The sequence below is a fragment of the Oratosquilla oratoria genome, chromosome 1 (genome assembly GCF_046742065.1).
Source record: "Oratosquilla oratoria isolate Oo_2021 chromosome 1, ASM4674206v1, whole genome shotgun sequence".
In the NCBI taxonomy this organism is placed as follows: domain Eukaryota; kingdom Metazoa; phylum Arthropoda; class Malacostraca; order Stomatopoda; family Squillidae; genus Oratosquilla; species Oratosquilla oratoria.
Window position 1 is genome coordinate 124221090 of NC_134777.1, and position 23924 is coordinate 124245013.

The 23924-nt window shown below is 39.6% G+C and overlaps 1 protein-coding gene across 8 annotated transcripts in view; it reads left to right on the forward strand.

The window, feature by feature from the left end:
• LOC143026341 (uncharacterized) overlaps window positions 1-23924 on the forward strand; it is a 56178-nt gene that overhangs the window by 5347 nt on the left and 26907 nt on the right. For 4 of the 8 annotated variants that reach the window (XM_076186561.1, XM_076186595.1, XM_076186624.1 and 1 more), the window contains exons 1-4: window positions 6147-6227; window positions 12871-13135; window positions 19397-19548; window positions 19900-20052. In XM_076186561.1, coding sequence (XP_076042676.1) covers window positions 6162-6227; window positions 12871-13135; window positions 19397-19548; window positions 19900-20052 — 636 coding nt within the window. In that variant the 5' untranslated portion in view covers window positions 6147-6161. Of the gene's footprint in view, window positions 1-5675; window positions 6016-6146; window positions 6228-12870; window positions 13136-19396; window positions 19549-19899; window positions 20053-23924 lie in introns of those variants that run through there. The other 4 variants (XM_076186616.1, XM_076186586.1, XM_076186605.1 and 1 more) reach the window with 3 other exon arrangements.

Sequence of the window (23924 nt, forward strand, 5' to 3'; positions counted from 1 at the left end):
AGTTCTTAACCTGGGGTACAAGACATGATTGCCAGTGCAATGGTTCTGTGTATTTGCCATGAGAAAGCATAATGTGCATTTATTGTAGTCTACTAATCGACATTTTTAATTTGGAATAACAAATTACCTTTATTCAGTAATGGAATATATCTAATAATTTATCAACTAGGTTTGTATCACTAATCCTTTTAATACGTTTGCATTGTTTTTATATTGGAAGAGGGTATGAGAAAATTTGTTTTAGATAATCAAGGGTTACTGGCCTTGGAAAAGGTTAAGAGCCACTGCTCTAGTCCCGTGTTTCTTTAAGTATATTTAAAGAAAGGCCCAATGTACATGTTTACACTTTATTTAATATTAAAATGCAGAAAGAGCAACAAAAAATTATTAATAACATGTACTGGTACAGTACATTGTACTCTAAAACTGGGTGGCATTTCACCATACTTGCGCCTGCTTCCTACACCTGCCTTCACACTGTCACAATTAAAAACAACTCCCCAAAAAAAAAAAAAGTGTTTTGTGAATAAATGCACACTCTCCACCCATTTCTTGTACACTTGTATTGTACTTTATATTTTAACTTGTCATTACATATAATAAATAGGGGGAGAAAACACAAGTTCTTGGTGAGATTAGCTTGGGAGTGTAGAGTATTGTGTATAGTGTGATAAGCTGCATGTGATTTGATTTTGGTAGCAACATATGGATATTCAACACTGATTCACCATATTCTTGGATCACATATTGGATTTGTGATCAATAGATATTATCTACAACCCCTACTCCTTGCCCACCAGAGTTGGAGTGCTGGCCCCCAGTGCAGTAATGCTGAATTTTTTGGTCCTGGTAGGGACACAAACTCAGGTCACTTAATTAGTGGTCAAGAACATTACCACTGCACTGTCAAGCACTCCCAGTGGTAACCCATGTATGATCAAACCTGTATATGCTTCCTGGCTGTAATCTGGATTTTCAAAGCACTGCATATTAAACTGTATGTTAAGGGACAGCTGTACTTCCTCAAAAGATAGTCTGTATTGCTATTGGACAGTTGCAAAGTTTTTATCATATTTTGTTTTTACTTTTCTCTGACGTGCACATTACAGTGCTCATCGTGGCTTTATGCCGGGTGAACGCCCTGGCATAATGCCGTGACGAAAAACAATGGTCTACCATACAGGAGAGTCTTTTTCCAGTCACACCATTATGCCAGGTACCAGCCATTACCATGACGTCACTGCCTCCCAACAAACACCACATACCACCTCAGTGCCAACGTGGCTACCATGGTGAGAGGAAGTGTTGAATCTTTGTTTTCTCATTTGCCTCATCTATTGTCTGGGTTTCCCATAGTTTCTAGGCACCTTGGTGACTATGGGTAAAAAGAAGTCGTTAACACCTGTAACTATAGCTCAAATCATAGTGCTTCACAAAGCTGGGCTCCAGGCAAGAGAAATAGTGGTGAATGTTGGTGTGAGTGAGCAATCTGTGCGAAACTGGGTGAAGCGTTTCAAGGCAAACGTTTGTGTTGAGTTACCATCTGCTAAACACCTGGCCCCTTGAAGAAGACATCTAAATGTACTTTGTGCTCAAAAAGCAGCTAGAGAGTACACCTACCATAACTGCTAAAGAATTGAAAGTAAAAAAAAATCTGCTTTCTGAGGTGTCCATAAGAACAGTCGAGAGGTGGGTGGCCGAGCTGGGCTACAGTAGCCACTAGCAGGTTAAGAAACCCATCTTTACCAAGTGACAGAAGAAATGAAGGCTGGATTTTGCACTTAAATAGCATAATTGGACTCCTCAACAGTGGTCAGAGGTACTTTGGAGTGTCAAAGCCACTTTCACCGTCACCTGTAACCGTGGTGGACATGTGTACAGGGCCAGAGGTAGCAACCCACTAGATCCGCAGTACACCTGTGGGACCACCAAACGCCCATACTTGCTCATGGTTTGGGGGTGTTTCACTGCTCACAGTGTTGGTGAACTTTACTCCCCAAAAACCAGTATATGAACCAATATAATTATCTGGAAGTGTCATGTGATAATTTACCTGACATGTTTGACAAGTGTGGGGCTACGGTATTTATACAGGATGATGCACTGTGTCACATCACCAGATCTGTAGTTGGGTGGCTTAAGGATTGTGATGGGAGCTTTTTTAATGACTGGCCAGGCAATTCCTCTGACCCAAACCCCATTGAAAACCTGTGGTTAATAGTGAAATGAAGTTTGATGAGCAAGGATATTAGTTCTGTTCCATGGCTCGAGTTTGCTGTACATGAGTCTTGGATTAATATACCTCCCCAGACCCTCAGGAATTTGTGTGAGTCTTTCTAAACAGCTTAGGGATGTGCTGAAGTGTAAGGGAGGCAGTGCCAAGTATTAGAACCTTGGCACATGTGCAAATATATTTTTTTGTGTTTTGGTAAGTGTGTGTGGGGCAGATGGCATAATGCCATGACAAGCACTGTATAATGTAGACTGATCATTATCATTGTTGCTTTTGGGTCTCCTGCAAGAAACACCAGGGGCAATGGATTGATTGATTGATTGATTTACAGTATTTCAGTGGCCATATCAGTTGAAGACCTTTCGGTAATTTTTACTTTCCCATGTGCAAGATATACAACTACCTTATCAATCAATCAACCTGTTCCCCCAGGTCTGTCTTGTAGCATACCCACAACTCCCAGGTAACTGGAACAGCTGTGTGATTGGCCCAGAAGTCACTCAAGGAGGAGATAGTGTGTTGTTGTCTGGATGAGGCCAGAGTGGGGGCATTGTAAGATGTGGTGTTTAGTGCCTTAAGTATGGTAATTGCATCTGGGGCAATTTGCTCCTGTGGGCAATTCCATTCATGTTTGCATTATTTTAAAGATGGATGGTGACTCAAATACATTTTGATCATGTGGTTCTTGTTATAGGAGGGATTTCTCTGTGGGGCTGGTGTTTGGTAGAATAGGGAGTTTGGTGATCAGTCTTGGAGTTCTTGTTGTATGATCTGAGTGTGCATACTTTTGTATGGATGCATTGTGCAGTTATGGTAGTAGGTTGTTGCAGATGCTTGAGTAGAATGCTGCAAGTGTTTATTTTTGTTGCAGTCAGTTGGTTGACCTTGTGTTATGTAATGAGATGTGTGTGGGGCTGAGGGCTCTTGCATAGAACTGAGTGCCTATTATTTTCGTTATGGGAAGATTTTGGTTTTGGTGTGTGGATATCCTGTTGATGTAGTTAGGGTATATTCTGTCATTATTCTTTATGCTTTGTTTTGTGTAATTTGTAGGGAGTTTCCGTTTTTTTTTTTTCTTGGTTATTAAGAACTATGCTGGGAGGCATTGTTAAGTATGGTTCTTATCAATTTAAACACCATATGAGGATGGAGCCTTTATTTGTACGACGTTTCACTTATTACAGCTTTTTCCTACTTGAAAAAGCTGTAATAAGCGAAACGTTGTACAAATAAAGGCTCCGTCCTCATATGGTGTTTAACTTGTCAGTCTTGTCGGCAACTGCCACTTTCATGAAAAATCTTATCAATTTGTCGACTGATTAGTTTCCTTGTTCTGAGCAAATCCTGTTCTTAGTATTTCTTATTGATTTTTACTATTAGGTCTTTGAAGTGTAAGCAGAAGGAGTACCAAGAGTGAAGCCCTGAATTTTAGAGTTCTTGTCCAGTGGGAGGAGTTGGCCATTCAGCTTTATTGTTGGATATTTCCTTGATTCATGGTTGTCTTGAGTGAGCAGTCACTGATAATTTCTGATGAGAGGCCTTCATTCTCATTTGTCTTAGATGGTATTCTAGTTAGTCAAAATATGTCTGGATGTTGGTTCCCTAGTTTAAACTTTGTGTAAGGTAAGTCATTGAAATGTAGAGATAGGGAAGTGTTTCATGAAGAAGTAGGAATAACATGAATCAGTGCACATGATTTTTTTAACATATGATGAGGTGGGTAGCTTTTGTGTAGAGGTCGTCCTTCTGTGATTCAGGATTTTCACTAATCCAACACTCCTCAGGTCCCATAGGTGATGAATTAGTGAGGTTCTTTCTCTTATATGAAATAATGTGTGATTATGATGAATATTCACCCTTTTCATTACTGATTCACACAGAGACCTTGCCCCTAATGATTGCAAACTGTTCAGTGTTTGTCATGTAAACCTGACATAACATCATTAGAGGGATATGCAGTGTAAATTAAACATAACATCTTTTCCAATGTGACAATAGTTTCACTTTTTTTTATGTTTTAAAGAATTATCACATGAACATTGATTAGCAAGAAAAGCAGTTATTCATTATTGAAGTAACTACTGTATGTTACCATGTCTGACGAGTTAAACACCATATGAGGATAGAGCCTTTATTTGTACAATGTTTTGCTTATTACAGCTTTTTGAAAAAGCTGTAATAAGCAAAACGTCGTACAAATAAAGGATCCGTCCTCATATGGTGTTTAACTCGTCAGTCTTGTCGGCAACTGCTACTTTTATGAAAAATGTTACCATGTATGGATTTTGGAAAAAACAGATGGGTGAAACATGAATTTTTATTGTCAGCCTATAATTTTGTTGTCCAACGTTGATATACGAAATCTTTTAAATGACAGGAATAGTGAAAATTGGAATGATGATAAATATTACATTGAGTTTACTGACAGGAAATCCACAGGCCCACAGTAGCTGTCAGTAATTTCTGAGCTTCCCAAATGTGTCTATGAAGAAATGTTGTTGAGTGATAAAAAATGACTGGATAGCCAGGATAAAAGTAATAGCAAGGCCTGTAAAAGAGGTTAAGCTATGTCATTGTCAAAGGGGCTACAGTGAGTCCTCCTTATCCGGTAAATTCACAGTTACAGTATTTGGTAATTATTACCATCAATTCTATATGGTAAGAAATATTCACAGATACTATATCTGCTAGATATTTTGAAGAGGAAAGAGCAGGGAGAAGGTACATCTGCCATATCCTATTATTACATGTTATAATGGGTTCGGTATACGGTAATTTAAAGTTGTGGTAAGGTTTTTGGGAACGCATATGTACCGTATAATGAGGACTTACTGTATTACAAAAGCTTACTTGTTGGTTCTAACTTATATGAATTGCTGGGATCATCAGTTGTATGGCTGTCTGATCATTCCTATTACTACATAGTATACCTGCTAATTTGGAGTAGGTGTTCATATGTTCTATTCTCTCTTTCTCATCTTTGTTTCTTGTGTATTGGGACTTGTATACCCCAAGTGGTGTGGGTCTACTGTACATAGACAACATTTAGAATCACTGGTCAAAAGTCGAAATTGTTGTACCTCACATAAATGGAAAGGAAACTACCTTTCTTGATCCTGGAAATTATGTTCTTTAAGTAGAAGGCAAAACTTCATCTCTGGATGAACTGGCTCTTTGCATGCAGTCCTGAATGCACCAATTTATTGCATGCAGACCATTCGTTAGTGGCTGATGTCAGGACAGATGTATAATTTATATTTTGCACTGTTCCAGTCTTCATTTGCTATGGCCAGTTTCGCTTGAAAAAGCTGAATACAATATGTTTTAATTTATTCACTTATCCAGGCCCAGAGATTTTCTAGATTTCGTAGGTCATTGTTCCTTGCTTCCTTATAGGCAAAGCTGGCTATACACTGACAGTTGTAAACTATATCTTCCACAGAATGTACCTGGGTTGCGTCATCCACTGGATTCAGTAATGTGCCAACGTGTCTCCATTATCTCGTCTAGGACAGTTCCTGCATAAGAAAGATCAATTTTGCAGCAAGCATGCAGAACTGTCCACTGGTTTTCGCTGTAGATTGGGAGAACTAGCATTTGTCCGTCCAAAAGAAAGTCATAGATTTTCTTTACCAGCTTCTTCCTTATCATGCAGTCAGCATAGAACAACCAGGCCATCTACACACTACCATTTGGGGATTTGTTTGTTGCCCAGGAGGATTCAGCTTTGATGTGCCATACATAAAGTAACAGAAGTTTACTGTGTCGTCTGTCATCCCCAGGTAGGACAATGTGCCACATGCTGCTGTGACTGATTACAAAATGTAACTAACACTGAAACAAGTATACCAAATTCTTTAGGATTATAGTATCTGGGGTTGTGGAAGTTTACCATTTGAAACTAGTGTCCAATCCCATCTTCCAATTTATGTTGTGTTTCAGTATAGGTGGCTGTTGCCGGTTACCTAAAGGCTACAGGTCTTCTGCAAGAGAGGTTGATTGATTGATTCCAGTAGAAGCTTATACTATTCTCTTTCTCTGAAATTTCACAAGGGACCAACAATGGTTACAAGCATGTGGTGGTCCCACAAGATGGACATCAGGGAGAATCATCTCCCAGCCTTACATCTTCAGAATTTGTCAACATTTACACCTCCATCTTTGATTGTATTTCTTAACCCTTTTTATATAAGGAGAGCTGACAACCAGCAACTGATCCCCTCCTACTACTATAAGCCAGTGACAAAGTACAGCACTGACAACAGTCCAGCATTTCTTCCCAGAGATCTTTGGGAAGGTCCAAGGACCATTGGCAGCCTCCATAGGGCTACCAGTTTTCAGTTATTGGAATTTATGACGACAGTTATTATTATAATTTTGCCATTATAATGAGTTATTATGATATATCATACTGACAAAAGACTGTTCAGTCCAGAATGCGGTTAGGTGAGAAAATATATGTAAACAAGATTGGGCATAGATGTTTATGCAAGTGAATTTTATCCCAAGGTATAGCTCAGATACATGCTGGCATCAGTCAGTTTTCAATTTTTTTATTTTTTTATTTATCTATTTTTTGTGTAGTTTGTTTTAAGATAACATAAAATGAAGGTATGGCATGAAATAAGTGCTCCCAGGTGAATATCTCTTGCATCCATGACCACTGTCAGCATGAAATCAGGGAGACATATAGGCCTACAGTGAGTTTTCTATGCATATTATGAAAGATATAGGCCATACCCATAATTATTATACATATATATCCCGTCTTACTGGATTTATATACATTGTGAATGTCCCGTAACTAAAGACAATAGTTGATGAGAGAAATATTGTTAAAACCACCAAAGTTTACTCAAATGTGAAAACAATGTGTTGCGGGTTCTCCCCCAGCACTCTGAAGAGTTACAATGTTACTAAAGGGTATAGAGGGGAGCTCTAAGTCAACCCATGACTGCAAAAATACAGGTTTTCCCCACTATATGATTGGGTTACATTCCTAAAAACCAGATCAAATAATGAACGATTGGATGGCAAACTTAAGTTTTAATAGGATTTAATTCAATGGGGAGAATAGCCATGGTCTAGCCAATATTGAGAGATATATAACACTTTTCCATGCCATCCAAAGAGGTAGTGTTATAGACACATTATTTTTTTGTACAGTGGTTTCCCCAGTAGGCCTATGTCCACTGGAAAGAGCAGAAAAAGAGGCTCTGTAGAATGCTACTAGTTACCCTATCCCACACTGCACATACCTTTCATGACTAGTCTTATTAAAATCCTGAGGAAGCCTTCTCCTCGTTTTCAGAAGTGGTAGAGTTTGATGAATCCTGGGTAGCAGAAGTGGATGAAAGAGCGCCAGACGTAGACTGGAGAGGTGGCAGAGGGGAGTCTGGATCAGCTGATGCAGGGCGTCGGGGTTGGGTGGGAGGGAGCAGCAGGTTTAAGGAAGCTGCTGGAAATGGTGGTTTGCCTTTATTTATTTATTTATTTATTTATTTTTTCTTGGCTTCGAATATATCTCTGTAGACGTTGAAGGCTTGCTCCACATTATAGGCAACTGTTCCACTTCGTGCTGGGTTTGGGTCCTTTATTTTTTCGATGATTGCATCTAGGCCAGAGACCTCACGAAGTGTTTTGATGTCTAGGCCTCTGGGGCGCATCATTATCATCATCTTCATCATTGCCATGCAGAGCTCATTCTTGTCCCAACTCCATCAGATCTTCATTGCTGAGTGGCTTATCATGGGACTGTAGCAATTCATTCACATCATCTTCATCCACATCATCTTCATTCACCTCCTTGAAGCCAGCCACATGTGAGAGCCTGACAATGTCCTTATGAATGGGTGCTATGTCACTAAATCCAATGAAGTCATCAGCTGGGTTGACACACTCAGGCCACAGTTTCTTCCAGCAGCCATTCATTGTTTTTTTTTTTTTTTTTTTCGCCTTCTTCCATGCGGATGGGGGGTGAGGTAGTATGTGTGAGCAAATTTTGACGCAGCCCGAAGGGATTTCTCCCCGTCCTCTCATTTTATGCAATGGGGGGACGGAGAGGGGGGGTCGCCGATTTAATGAAGCGGCCTTGCTGTGGATGTGCTGTGTCTTGCGACACTGCTTCTGATCCAGGCAGTGGACAAGGTGCAGGGATGACCCGTCATTCAGGAGGTGCTAAGATAGGAGGGAGGGTGGAGGGGTGTGGAGTGTTTTCAGGGATGGAATGGGTGGGAATGATTTTATGCCTTTTTCTTTTTGGCTACCCCCCTTGTAAGGGGGAAAAAGCCTTGGTATATGTATGTATGTATGTATGTCTTCCATGCTACATTGATATTGTCAATGGCCTTCTTGATATTATAATTGGCCCAGAACTGCTTGACTGTGGGTTTGTCTGGGCTGTCAGTTATGTTAATCAGCTGATTCATTGTGTAGCACTGGTAATACACCTTGAAAGTGGCGTTCACACCATGATCCATGGGCAGGATGAGTGCTCTTGTGTTTTTGGGCAGAAACATCACTTCTATGTTGTTTGCCCAGTCTTCCATGGTTGTTGGGTGGCTTGGGGCATTGTCAACCAGCAGGAGGAAATGGTTGGTAACGTTTTCTTTGGCAGTATAGTTATGCAGTGCAGGAGACAAATAATTTGCAACATAATGTTGGTTCATAGAAGATGTCATCCAGGCCTTCTTGTTGGATCTATAAATCACTGGGAGATATTCTTTCACATAGCCCTTAAGTACCCTTGGGTTTTCACAGTGGACCAGTAAAGGCTTCAGCTTCAGGTCCCCAGTTGCATTACCACCCAGCATCAGGGTTAATCTATCTTTGGATGCTTTAAATCCTGGCATTGTTTTCTCCTCCTTAGCAATAAAGGTTCTGGGTAACATTTTCTTTCAATACAGGCCTATCTTGTCATAGTTTATCTCCTGTTTAGCGCTGTAGCCACACCCTTCACTGTATTTTCAGTGTTGGTGTGAATGCTGCAGCAGCAGGATCATCAGAACTTGCTGCCTCACCAGTCATCTTGACGTTGTGTAGGGCTGCTTGGGCTTAAAATGGTCAAACCAACCCTTACTGGCACTGAAAGTTGATTCATCCTTAACTTCATATCCCTTCTTATGTAGATCAATATAAATCAAGAGGGCTTTCATTGTCATAGTTGCTCCATTTCCTCCATTATTGGTTCCCTCTGCCTCGTCAGCATTATTGCCATTGATGTAGAAGCTGTATCACCAGCTTTATTTACACTGTCTCCGTGTTTGATTATTGTGGAGACAGTTGATTGGGGGCAACTGCATGATTCTGGCAATGGAGTTAGTTCCTTCACCTCCCTCATGGTGCCAAGCAATTTCAAGTTTTTTCTCCGATAAACTCTGCCTCGGTCTTTTGGGCTTTATCTCACCAGTAGTAGTTGTTGCAGGCCACTTAGAAGCTATCACATTATGTTTTACTCTCGTAAAAGCAACAGTGAATGTGAAATAGTAGCACAAAACAAAGACACTGGTACATGGGCGGAAGGAGTAAACACAACTGAATAAAGAACGGGAACAAGTTTTGAAGGGTGGCCAATGGAGCATGGGTGGTGCTGCAATTGTGGTGCATTTGTTTATGATTTGGTGATCGTATAATCTAGTGCCTACATAAAAAAAACAAATGAATGGTATCAACTCAAAAGGATCGTATAAACAAAATATCAGATATCGAACCATCGAATAATGAGGAAAACCAGTATGTAGTGTACAGCAAGACATTTATAAGTCATCAAAATTCTATATAACTGGATTCGCAAAGTCTCCAGCCACTGTGTACAATTGTCATATCCTGTAAGAATGTATGGAAACCACACAGCTCACCCAAGCATGTTTGTTAGGAAGTGGCTGCTATGGCAACTATTGCGGCATTAAATTAATGCCTTTGACACTCAGGCTAGTTGAATGTTGCAGCGTTAAATTAATGACGTTGATACCATACAGGTTAAAACATTGAACTCTATTACATTCAGTTGCCTCAGCTGGAAGCTTATTCCATTCATTGACAGCGCAGTTAGGAAAATTGTTTCTAACTACAAGTCCATATTTCTTGAAAATATTTTTAATTTTTAGGTTATAGTTTCCTTTAAAACTTTAAAAGCTTGAAGAAGGTCTTTCCTCTTCTTTTTATAAGCCTTGTTCTTAGATTAGGTAAGAGTTTTGTGGCTCTTCAATGTACTCTTTCCAATCCATCAATGTCTTGAATGAGATTGGGGACCATACAGAAACAAAATAGTCCAGGTGTGGGTGGAACAGTGATTTATATAATTGGCTGATGATAGCTAACTTCTCATGTCAACTGCATAGATAAACATTTAAGAGTTCTGGATCAGGTGTTGGGAGATCAGTTGTGAAGAGATTGAATAATGCAGGTGAGGTAGTATGTGTGAGCAAAATTTGACGCAGCCCGAAGGGATTTCTCCCCGTCTTCTCCTTTTATACATGGGGGGACAGAGAGAGGGGGGGGTCGCCGATTTAATGAAGCGGCCTTGCTGTGGATGTGCTGTGTCTTGCGACACTGCTTCTGACCCAGGGCAGTGGACAAGGTTCAGGGATGACCCATCATCTGGGAGGTGCTAAGATGAGAGGGAGGGTGGAGGGGTGTGGAGTGTATTCAGGGATGGAATGGGTGGAAATTATTTTATGCCTTTTTGGCTACCTCCCTTGTAAGGGGAAAAAAGCCTTGGTATATGTATGTATGAGAGTATTACTGTGTAGGGAAATCCATTATCCAATATTTTAATCATATGAATTAGATTGTTTTGAGTTTCTTTGCTCTCTGCCAGTTTGTTAGTAATTTCATGTCATTATCATGAATGTCTGTCTTTTTTTTTGTAGCAAGTCCCAAGGAAGAATGTCAGATGCCTCTTTATGGTGCTTTCTGTGAAATTCCTCCAGTTGTGTGATGTTTGTGAAATTGTGGTGGTGAAATGGGCCTACTTGAGTTGATGTTGGTTTGGAGAGGTGGGTGTGTATGTCTTTCAGCAATTAATTTTTCTATCAATTTGGATATGGTGGAGAGTAATGAAATTGGTCTGTGCTGGGTTTTCTGGTGGATCATTCCTTATATGGAGTATTGTAGACACCATCCTTGCTGACCTTCTCATCTTTTTTGTCTGTCACTTCTGTAAATATATATATATATTTATTTATTTTATTATTATTATTATTATTTATTTATTTTTTACAAAAGTGACAGAGAAAAAGGTCGATAAATACAGCAAAGATGGTGTCTACAGGATTCCATATAAGGAATGATCCACCAAAAACCCAGCATCTTATAGACCAATTTCATTACTGTCCACCATATCCAAGCTGATAGAAAAATTAATTGCTAAAAGAAACATACATCCCCTCCTGAAACTAACGTGGATTCAAGTAGAGCCATTTCACCACCACAATTTCACAAACATCACATAATTGCTGGAGGGATTTCACTAAAAACACCACCACAAAGAATCTGACAAAGTTACTAGACACATGCTACCAATAAAAGATCATGGGGAAAGGCATTCATAACAAAAAAATGTATGAAAAATACGGTAGGGGTTACAAGATTGGATAGAGTGAGAAATGAGGAGGAGAGCTGGTAGGAGAAGGAGATGGCCGGTAGGGCTGATGGAAAAGTACTGGGATGGTTTAGACCAGTGTTTCCCAACCTTTTTTTCAGGCAACCCCAATATGATTCTGCAACCCCACTAATCTATTTACCTAGTTGTACCTTATGGGAAAAGGAACCATGCTCATGGTGTCCCATCTTTGTATCTCACAGTGTCTAGAATGCTCTTAAATTTGTGTTTGTGTTAATATATATGACTAGTTGACTGTAAAAAGTAGGGGACAAGTATAATAAATATATGTCCAAGAGGTAATTTAAAGACAAAGTTAACATCATTGAATTGTATTATAGCAATATGAATTTGTCTTGGTGACCCCAGGGTTGGGAAACAGTGGTTTAGACACATGGAAAGAATGAGTGAAGAAAGATTAGTAAAAGAGGTATGGAAGGCAGAGGTGGAGGGAGTGAAATTGAGAGGATGGCTGAGGATGAAATGGATAGATGTGATGAAAAGAGCATTGAGCAAAAGGGGAATGTCTGTTGAGCAGAGATGGGAGAAGGCAGGAGATAGGGGTGAATGGGGAATGGCTGTCTATAGATGATACTGTGATGCAAGGAAGGGAAGGGTTATGTGTGAATGATATAGTGATGCAGTCCAAAGCGATTTCTTCCCATCTTCTGTTTTTCTGCATGAGGGGGTGATTACCGATTAAGTGAAACAGCCTTGTTGTGGATGTGCTGTGTCCTGCTACATTGGTTCTGATTTTTTTTTTAATCCCACATATCTTTTGCCCTCCCTGTCCTCTGTACTTAACAGACATTACTCTTGATCCAGTACAGTGTTTTTGACCCAGTTTTGCTCTATTCTGTTGTCACATTTGACTTGTAGATTTACAGAACATTGTTGTGTAATGTAGCTCTCAAAAACAAGTTTGCCCCCAGTGGTCACTGCTCGTAATTATTTGTGTAGCATTCTGTTCACTCATTGGGAAGTGAAACTTACCTCTAATGTTATTTATTTATTTATTTTTATCTCATCCCCACAGATGTCAGACTCAGAAGATGACTCACCTCTCAAGATTGCTGACAACAGGGAATCTGAAAGGGATGATGAAGAGTTCAACTCTGACAGTGAAGTACTTGCCAGTACCTCCAATGGACAGGCTACCACTAAACCTAGGCTACCGAGAAGCAGTGTAGTATGTGATTCCTCAGATGAGATGTCAGGAGACAGCGATAGCTCAGATGGGGAGGATGATGATGAAGGAGGTGGCCTCAGTGATCATCATGGTAGTTCCTTGTTTCAATCAAGTATGCTCTGGCTTTTTCATAGATGCATGAGATTAATACAGTTTATGTGCAGAATGCACGCTCCTCCTCCTTATGGAAGAACCTTTCTGCATTCTTGGTAATGGTTGGTATTTCCTGTGAAATACAGTAATACAGTGAGTCTTTCTTATAATGTAATTCTTTATCCGGTAAATTTACAGTTACGGTATTTGGTAATTACTACCCTCGATTCTATTTATGGTAAGAAAAATTCACAGATACGGTATCCGCTCGTGTTTTGGAGTTAAATTAGATGTTTTGAAGAGGGAAGAGCATGGAGAAGGTATGTCTGCCATAAGTCAAAACTTGGGTTCAGTATACAGTAATTTCAATTTGCGGTAAGGTTTTCAGGAACGCATATGTACCGTATAATGAGGACTCACTGTATATGAAATGGTCTTTATATACCAAAAAGGCCTTTTCTTCCTTATAAAGGAGATAGCCAACCATGACACACATACATCCCTTGCTCATCCTACACCCATCTAACACCCATTTTTTTTCCCATTTATCTTTTATGAAATGGTATGTTGTTTTTATTATAAATTGTGTATTACAGTTGTGATCTTGTGGTACACTGTATCACCTATATTTACTGAAAACAATGCATACATACATACATACATACATACATATACCAAAGGCTTTTTCCCCCTTACACGGGGGGGATAGCCCACAACAATGCACATACAATTTATGTTTTATGTGATGGTTAACTTCATCCAAGTTTTTTATTGACCTGTGATGATCATGATATCTTGCATGTAGCTAATTGTAGTACACTCACCCCTCAATTTAACAGACCCCATGTAACAGATTTCAGAGGTAATGGACAAAATCCAGTGACTAATAATGAATTCCCAAGTCTCCCCACTATATGATCATGTCATATCAAGAACCTGTCTTAATGATCCTTGGTAAGTCTGATAAGAAATTACAATGAATATGTTGAATTTATTGGACAGATGTTCCATTCTTTTTGTTCATTAAATCGAGGGATACAGTAAGTGTATACAGGGAAAGAGCTCCATTTGTGGGGTTCTGTCTCTTCTCTTACTTTTCAGATTTATGTATTTGTGTGTGTGTGTGTGGTTTCCTTGTCCCTTTTATTTCCAATTAACTGTATTTTTCATTGCCCTTCTTTCTCCTAAGGTTTTCATTAGAAACCATTTCCTTAATTTCTAATCTATCACTTTCCAGTAGTGCCTTCAGTTTTGTGCTTTATTTTTATTTATTTATTTATATATATATATATATATATATTTTTTTTTTCTTTCTTTTTTATCAGCCAATGCCCTTGTACTCTTGATTGTTTTTTCACCCTGTATTTTGAGTTGAACTTAATTTTCATTGGTATTACCCTAACCCCCAAACCATGCCTAGCCTAACTACCTCTGAAATTTCCTCTATACCTGAATTATTAGAAATGGGAGTGAATAAAGGAACATTAAATAGATTAAGGAGGAATGTTATCTACTTTATGAATAACTTTTAATAGATTAAATGGATGAGGAGAGGTGTTCACATGATGAAACAATGAAGGTAAACTGGCTTCAGTTGCTGAGCCGTACTTTGGAGGAACTGTTTCTCATTGTACTGTCTGTGCTGCCCATCTTCAGACCCTGCCAACTTTCCCACTTCCATTTGGAGGTGCAGCCCTAAAGGGGTGTTACTTGGTGATTGAACCAGGTTGAAGATCTCTTTATTAACTTTGTATTTCCTCTACCTTTAACCTCTTCAATGCAAGTCAAATATTCTCATGCAAGGTGCCTGATGTATAATGATTCGATGATGCATCACAATATGTGTGTTAAAAGATATAAAGTTATAGCTTTCTCTTGTTCTCTTTCACACTGAATAAAGATAACCACAGAAAATATGATCAACCCTGTTCACAGAATGTGGGGATCACTCGGCTACAACTACAAAGTAAATATAATTAGGATGTTGATACTGGCATCCTCCTTTACCCACTTGTGCCTCAAGATGCTGATGTTGGCATCCTTGTATGAAAAGGGTTAACCCTTTCAATATGAGTTAAATACTCGTGTGCACATGTTGCTGTTTGATGTACAATGATGCATCACAATACACATGTTATAAAATATAAAGCTACAGCTGTTATACTCATTCTAGTTCATCCAGAAAATCTATAGCCACAGAAAATATGATTAAGCAAGTTCACAGAATATGTGGGTCACTCAGTTACAACTGCAAAATAAATACAATCAGGTTGCCAATACTGACATTGTTGTATATTCACTTGCATCTCAAAACCATGCACATATTTACAAACTGTCCAGCACTGGCAGCACACCAACCTGACTACAACATATCTGGGGTGGAGGAACTGTGACAGGAGCCTGAGAGCATGATTGTTTTCCTCCATAGCTCCATAACCCATTGATTCTAAAGACAAATCAACAATAATAATGCCCTTGTTTAAAGCATATGAAAATTGCCACCAAGTATTTCCACTTGGATCGTAAGAGGCGAGAAGAAAGGGACGGGGAGTGGGACTAGGCATCCTTCTCCTTGTAGCCCCACAGGGGACATTCCTAAATGAAAAAGTAAAGGCATAAGAGGGTCTGGGAGTTTTCCGACCAGCACCCTAAGGTTTGGGTCTTTTAAGGTGTGTGGATGTGGTACAGATGAGAGTAAAAGGGAAGAGATAGGTAGTATGTTTGTGAGAAGAAAGATGGATGTGTTGGCTTTGAGTGAAACTTAAGTTGAAAGGGAAGAGTGAATGTAAGTGTAAGTGTAAGTGGGAGGTTGTCAGGAGTGAAGAGAGGGCGAGGGAGGAAAGGGGTGGCTATTCTAGTAAGTGAAGAGATAGGTAAACGTGTAGTGGAGTGGAAGGAGGTTTCCTCAAGGATAATGTGGATGAAGGTGAAACTGGGAAAGGAGATGTGGGTCTTTGTAAGTGCATATGGGCCTGGCAGTGAGAAGAGTGTAGAAGAAAGGAAGGCCTTTTGGATAGATTTAAATGAGTGCATAGAGGATTTAGGGAGAAATGTCAATGTAATAGTACTGGGAGACCTTAATGCTAGGGTAGGAAATGGTGCAATTAATGGAGTGGTTGGGAAATGTGGAGTTCCAGGAAAGAATTGTAGTGGAGAATTGATGGTGGAAATGTGTCTAGAGAGTTGATGATAGCAAATACAGTGTTTCAGAAGAATTCGAGCATAAGTACACATGGGAGAGGGTGGTGGATGGAAGGGTGGTAGATAGAGCATTGATGGATTATGTAGTGGTAAATAGGATTATGATAGGAAGAGTTAAGGATGTACATGTGCTAAGGGGAGAGGGTGGGGGAATATCAGATCATTTTTTGGTGGAAGGTAAGTTGAGAGTGGAGGATAGATGGAGAAAGAGGAAAGGGACAAAAGGTAGGGAGGTTCTTAGAGTGAACTCTTTAAATGAAAAGTAGAAGAGTACAAGAAGAAGCTGAAGGAGGAGTGGGAGGGAGTGAAGGATAGAGTAGAGCTAAGTGTGGAGGAGGAATGGGGATGGTTCAAGGAGGGAGTTACAAAGTGTGCAAGGATGGTGTGTGGAACAAGAAGGACAGGAGGAAATTGAAGGAAGGGTAGTGAATGGTGGGATGAGGAAACAAAGACGGTTGTAGAAGAGAAGAAGCGAGCTTTCACAGATTGGTTACAAAATAGGACGAGGGAGTCATATGAGAGGTACAAAGAAAAGAAAAGAGAAGTAAAGCAAAAGCTAAAGGAGGCAAAGAGGAGAGCAGATGTGAAGTGGGTAAGAGTATGACAGAAAATTTTGAAAGTAATAAAAAGATGTTTTGGAAAGAAATTAAGAGAGGAAAAGGAGGCGAATCAAGTAGAGAAGAAAAGGTAAAAGGTGCAGATGGAGAGATGATAATGGAAGAGAAGGCAGTAAGGGGAAGATGGGCAGAATATTTTAGGGAGTTGCTAAATGTGAAGGAGGATAAGGAGGGAAAGATAGTTGCAGTGGGAAATGTTAAGAAAATGAGAGTGATGAGTGAGGAAAATGGAGGAGAAATAAGGAAGGAAGTGAAGGCAGTTGTTAAGATGATGAAAGCAGGTAAGGCACCTGGTCTGGATGGATGCCATGCAGAATGTCTAAAAAAAAAGGAGGTACAGTGATGGTGGACTGGTTGGTGAGGTTATTTAATGTTTGCTGGAGAGAGGGTAGAGTGCCGGAGGACTGGAGGAGTGCCTGTATAGTTCCAATTTACAAGGGAAAAGGGGACAAGTGTGAATGTAGTAGTTTCAAAGGGATTAGCTTGTTAAGTGTAGTTGGGAAGGCTTATCGGAGGATCTTGATTGAGAGGATTAGGAGAGGAACAGAGGGAGTAATTGGTGAGGAACAGTGTGGATTTAGGACAGGTAGAGGTTGTGTAGATCAGATCTTTGTGGTAAGACAAATATGTGAGAAAGCTATAGGAAAGGGGAAGGATGTTTTTTGGGCTTTTATGGATCTGGAAAAGGCTTATGATAGGGTAGACAGAAAGGCACTTTGGGAGGTTATGCAGATATATGGGATAGGAGGAAAGCTTCTAGGAGCTGTCAAGAGTTTTTATGAGAGTAGTAGAGCTTGTGTCAGGATTAGAAATGGAGAGAGTGAGTGGTTCGAGGTAAAAGTGGGACTTCGTCAAGGATGTGTTATGTCACCCTGACTGTTCAACCTATACATGGATGGGGTAGTGCGAGAGGTAAATGCAAGGGTAGTGGGTCAGGGATTGGAGATGGTTAAAGAAAATGGAGAAAAGTGGGAGGTGAGCCAGCTGTTGTTTGCAGACGACACTGCGCTTGTGACAGGATCGGAGGAGGAACTGAGGAAGTTGGTGACAGAGTTTGGGAGAGTATGTGATAGAAGAAAGCTAAAGATATATGTGGGTAAAAGTAAGGTGATGAGATGTACAAGGGGTGAAAGTGGCAGTAGACTGGAAGTGAGCATTAAGGGAGAGCAACTGGAGGAAGTGGATAGTTTTAGATACTTGGGTGCAAATGTGGCAGGAAAAGGTGGAGTGAAGGTGGAGGTAGAATGTAGATTGAGAGAAGCGAGTAAATGCCTTGGTGGATTGAAGAGTGTAATGAGGAATAGACATTTGGGAATGGATGCTAAGAGGAGACTGTATGAAGGAGTGATTGTGCCAACAGCACTGTATGGGGCAGAAACATGGAACATAAGAGAGGAAGAGAGAAGAAGTTTGAATGTGTTTGAGATGAGGTGTCTGAGAAGTATGATGGGGGTTACTAGGCTAGAGTGAGAAATGAGGAGGTGAGGAGAAGAACGGGGGTGGAAAGGGAGTTGGAAGATAGGGTTGATGAAAGAATATTAGGATGGTTTGGACACATGGAAAGAATGAGTGAAGAAAGACTAGTAAAAGAGGTATGGAAGGCAGATGTGGAGGGAGTGAACATGATGGGACGTCCTAGGATGAGGTGGATGGATGGGGAGAAGGGGGCTTTGGGGAAGAGGGGAATGTCTGTCGATGAAGGACGGGAGAGGACAGAAGACGGGTGAATGGAGAATGGTTGTATATGGATGATGTTGTGATGCATGAGGTGGAATGGGCGAGGGGAAGGGGGGGAGTTAGTATGTGTGAGCAAAATTTGACGCAGCCCGAAGGGATTTCTCCCCAACTTCTCCTTTTATGCATGGGGGGACGGAGATGGGGGGTCGCCAATTTAATGAAGCGGCCTTGCTGTGGATGTGCTGTGTCTTGCGACACTGCTTCTGACCCAGGGCAGTGGACAAGGTGCAGGGATGACCTGTCATCCAGGAGGTGCTAAGATAAGAGGGAGGGTGGAGGGGTGTGGAGTGTATTCAGGAATGGAATGGGTGGGAATGATTTTATGCCTTTTCCTTTTTGGCTACCTCCCTTGTAAGGGGGAAAAAGCCTTGGTATATGTATGTATGTATATCTGTTTTTTCCTCGTGTGAAATGCTGTCCATCTCTGGTGCACCCATCACATGGAACAAGTTGTCACCGTAGTCTTTACATTTTTCTCCAACTAACTGTGTTGTCCACACACATTTTTTCACTTGTTCAGCATTCTGCTTAGAGCTTGTATGATCTTATCTACCTCATCTACTAACCATTAGCCTTGTTTACACTCTTGCTACCATCGATTCACAGGTTCTGCAAAGATATCTGCACTTATTCTTTCTCATAACATGCCAAGCTACTTCATAACTGTTATTATATTTTCTTCATGGTTGTTAATTGATTTTCATAGGATATGTTTCTCATTACAGAAGGAGAGTCAGATGGGGACTCAGACAGTAGTGAGGGGCCACCTGGAGCAGAGACATGTGCCATATGCTTAGGTCGTATGCGTGGGGAAGTTGGATCACCAGATTCCTGTGAGCATGTCTTTTGCATCGATTGCATCCTAGAATGGGCCAAAGTAAGTCTAGGAATGAAGAAGGAAGAAGTATATGCTCTTGAGTTTTGTATTATAGATGTATAATTTTTAGAACACTGAAGAGAAAAGAACATATTTGTTGTGGAGACCAGGTACCAGTCCCTTGGGGATGGATGTGTGATAGGATGACATGAGGCTTCACATCTCTAGTTGAGTCTTTGACCATGTTAGATTTTAGGGTCTTTCTATTGTCTGTCCATCAATGTCAGTGATTCCACTTGAAGGCCCTCCTTATCAGCTTCCCCCACTTAAGTTAGGGAGATGGTATTAGAGAGATATAATTCATCCAGATTTTGAATATGTTTGAGTCTAATTAGAAATTCCTTTCTGCAGAATAATGCATCATGTCCACAAGACCGGAAGGAGTTCTCTAAAGTATTAGTGAGGTCTGCTCTTCAGGGCCCTGTTGAAAGAGAGGTCCCAATTGACAAGAAAGATGCTTCACCAATTGTAGGGGTCTTTGATGAAAATCCAACATTTTGTGAGGTAAGTGGCTTGAAGACTATTTTGTGTTGAAAAAGTGAGTCAGTTTTTGGTGAGAAGTAGTGAAGAGATGGTTTAAAGAGAAGTATTTTATTCTTATCTACTCTAAATTCTCAGGTGGTTGGATGGGGATGTTGGCTATTCAGTAAACTGTTTTGGCTCTTGGGTCATGCTGTGAAGGTGCTGTGTTTTGCTCCATTGCCTCTTAACAGGGATGAGCCTTATCCAAAAGGAGCTAGGATGGGAGAGACAGCAAATAAGTTTTTGGATGGATGTGGAATTAGTGAAGGATGGGTGTATGTTTTGATTCAGCCACCACCTTTGTAATGGAAGAAAAAAAAAAGCGAGGTTATGAGGGTTTGTTGCAAAGTAGAACTAGGAAAGTATACAAGATGTACAGAAAGAATAGAGAAGCAAAATGCAAGGTGAAGGAGGGAAAAAAAGGAGCAGATGTGAAATGGGGTAGGTGATTAATGGAGAATTTTGAAAAGAACAAGAATAGGTGTGGAACTTTCCATGTCACTAGCTGAAAGTAGTAGCATCTGGGACTGTTTCTGTCATAAAGTGAAAGTAATAGGTGGAGGGGAACAGTCACCATTTGTTAGCTTTCCATGTGTGAAAAGATGTAAGAAATATAGCTGAAGTTGATCTTGGGCTCAGTCCAGAGACTGAGTGTCATCCCCTCAGGGCTGCACCTCCTGATAGAGGTGAGGGGATTGACAGGTTTTGAAAATAGACAGCTTGCTGTCCAACTTGCAGGACCACCACAAGTAGGTACCTGTCATTTGTCTCAGACATAATTGTGTAACTATATATGACAATTAGGTAAAAATAACAATAACAACACACACACACACATGCAGATGATGCAAAAATAGGTGAACTTTAATAACAAGAAGTGTAGCATAATGGAGTTTGGAGTTTGGTAAAAGCAAAAACCAAATTTCAAAAAATTACAAAATTAGTGAAAATGAAATAAAAATAAAAGTGCACTCGGAAAGGGACCTTGGAGTGATAATCAGCAATGACATGACACCGGACAGATATATAAACAAAATAGTAGGTGAAACATACAACCTACTAAGGTCAATGAAAGTGGTATTTGAATACGTGGATGAAGAAATGATAAGAAAAATATTAGTCACATTGATTAGACCAAAACTGGAATATGCAGCAACACTATGGACACCCAGTACTAAAAAGAATATAAGGAAACTAGAGAGAATACATAGAGCAACAACAAAGTTGGCACCAGCTCTTTCCAAATTAACAGACGAACAAAGATTATTGAAACTAGAGCTATCAACACTAGAGCAAAGAAGAGACAGAGGTGATCTACTGACTATATATAAAATCATGAAAGGAATGGAATTCCTTGACAGAAAAGATTTACTAAAAAATGACAATGGAAAAACAAGAGGTCATGAAAAGAAACTCAAAAAGGACAACTATAGAAAAGATAGGAAAAAGAATAGCTTCCCACACAGAGTGCTGGATATATGGAATAACTTAGATGAAAAAACAGTGTGTGCAAATACTATTCACGATTTTAAGAATAAACTTGATATTGAAAGATACAAAGATGGGTCACCACGAGCATAGCTCAGACAAGGAAGATCATGTGCAACAAACTTGATTTGCTTCTACTCAAGATTAATAGACATAATGCAAGAGAGAGATGGGTGGGCAGACTGTGCCTTTCTGGACCTACAAAAGGCATTTGATAAGATACCACATAAAAAACTAATAAAGAAAATTGAGTCAATAGGTGACATCAGAGGAAAATTATTGGTATGGATGAAAGACTTCCTGATTGGGAGGAAAATGAGAGTAGTAATTAGAGATTAATTCTCAAACTGGGAAGAAGTGATAAGTGGTGTCCCGCAGGGAGTATTGGCCCCTATCATGTTTGCCATGTACATTAATGACATGGATAAAGGTGTAGAGTGTTATATGAATTTCTTTGCAGATGATGCAAAGATACTAAAGAAGGTAAAAACATAGGAAGACTGCAACTCATTGCAACAAGATTTGGACAAGATCTGGAATTGGACTCAAAAGTGGGAAGTAAAATTCAATATAAAGAAATTTAGTATAATGGAATTTGGAAAGGGTAAAAACAGAATATCGAAAGATTACAAAATTGGTGAAGAAGAGGTGAAAAGGGTAAACTCTGAGAAAGATCTTGGAGTGATGATTGGCAAGGACATGACACCAGATAAGCATCTTAATAAAATATTCGGGGAAACCTACAATTTATTGAGGTCAATTAAAGTGGCGTTTGCTTATTTGGACGAGGAAATGATAAAAAATTCTAACTCCACTAATAAGACCAAAACTTGAGTACGCAGCAATACTATGGACACCCAGTACCAAAAATAATATAAAAAAATTAGAAAGAATACAAAGAGCAACAACAAAACCAGCACCAACTCTTTCTGAACTGACATATGAGCATAGACTGTCCAAACTAGAATTACCAACTTTGGAACAAAGAAGGGAAAGAGGAGACATACTGACTATCTATAGAATAATGAAAGGAATGGAAGTCTTTGATAAGAATGACTTGTTAATATGGGATAATGGTAAAACAAGAGGACACAAAAAGAAACTAAAAAAGGATAGTTACAGAAAAGATCTGAAAAGGAACAGCTTCCCACACAGAGTGATAGATAGTTGGAACAAATTAGACAACGAAACAGTGTGTGCAAACACTATTCAAGATTTTAAGAAACAAATTGATGCCGAGACATACAAAGACGGGTCACCATGAGCATAGCTCTCTTCCTGTATAATACAACTAGGTGTAATACAACTAGGTAAATACACAAAATTATAAAATTGTGAAGAAGAAGTCAAAAAAGTGAACTCTGAAAGAGACCTTGGAGTAATAATCAGCAAAGGCATGACACTGAACAAACATATCAGTAAAATAGTCAGAGAAACCTTCAACCTATTAAGGTCAATGAAAGTGGCATTTGACTACTTGGATGAGGAAATGATTGAAAAAATATTAGTTACACTAATAAGACCAAAACTGGAGTACGCAGCAACATTATGGACACCCAGTACTAAAAAGAACATAAAGAAATTAGAAATAATACAAAGAGCAACAACAAAGTTGGCACCAGCTCTTTCCAAATTAACATATAAACAGAGATTTTCCAAATTAGAATTACCAACACTGGAGCAGAGAAGAGAAAGAGATCTACTGACTGTCTATAGAATCATGAAAGGAATGGAAATCCTTGATAGGAATGATTTATTAAAATGGGACAATGGGAAAACAAGAGGACACGAAAAGAAACTCAAAAAGGATAACTATAGAAGAGATCTGAAAAAAATAGCTTCCCACACAGAGTGCTGGATACCTGGAATAATTTAGATAAAGCAACAGTGTTTGCAAACACTAGTCAAGATTTTAAGAAAAAACTTGATGCTGAAAGCCACAAAGACAGGTCACCACGAGCATAGCTCCCTTCCCATATAATACAACTAGGTAAATACAAAAAAAATTAAGAAAAAAAATGGAAAACATGGAGGGGTACAAAGTAACCTACTAAACTGGATGGACGTATGGTAGAAAAATGAGAGTAGTGCTCAGAGAAAAGTGTTTAGGTTGGGATGAATTGATTATTGGAGTTCCATGTGGATCATTATTGCCTCCATTAATGTTCGCTGTTAATGTGAATGACATGGATGAATATATTGAATATTACATGAGCTTCTTTGCAGATGATGCTAAATTGTTGAGGAAAGTGAAAACTGAAATGGATTGTGAAACACTACAGAGAGACCGAATCAAGGTTTGGAAATGGAGTCAGAAGTGGAAAGTAGACTTGAACATAAGAAATGTAGCATAATGGATTTTGGAA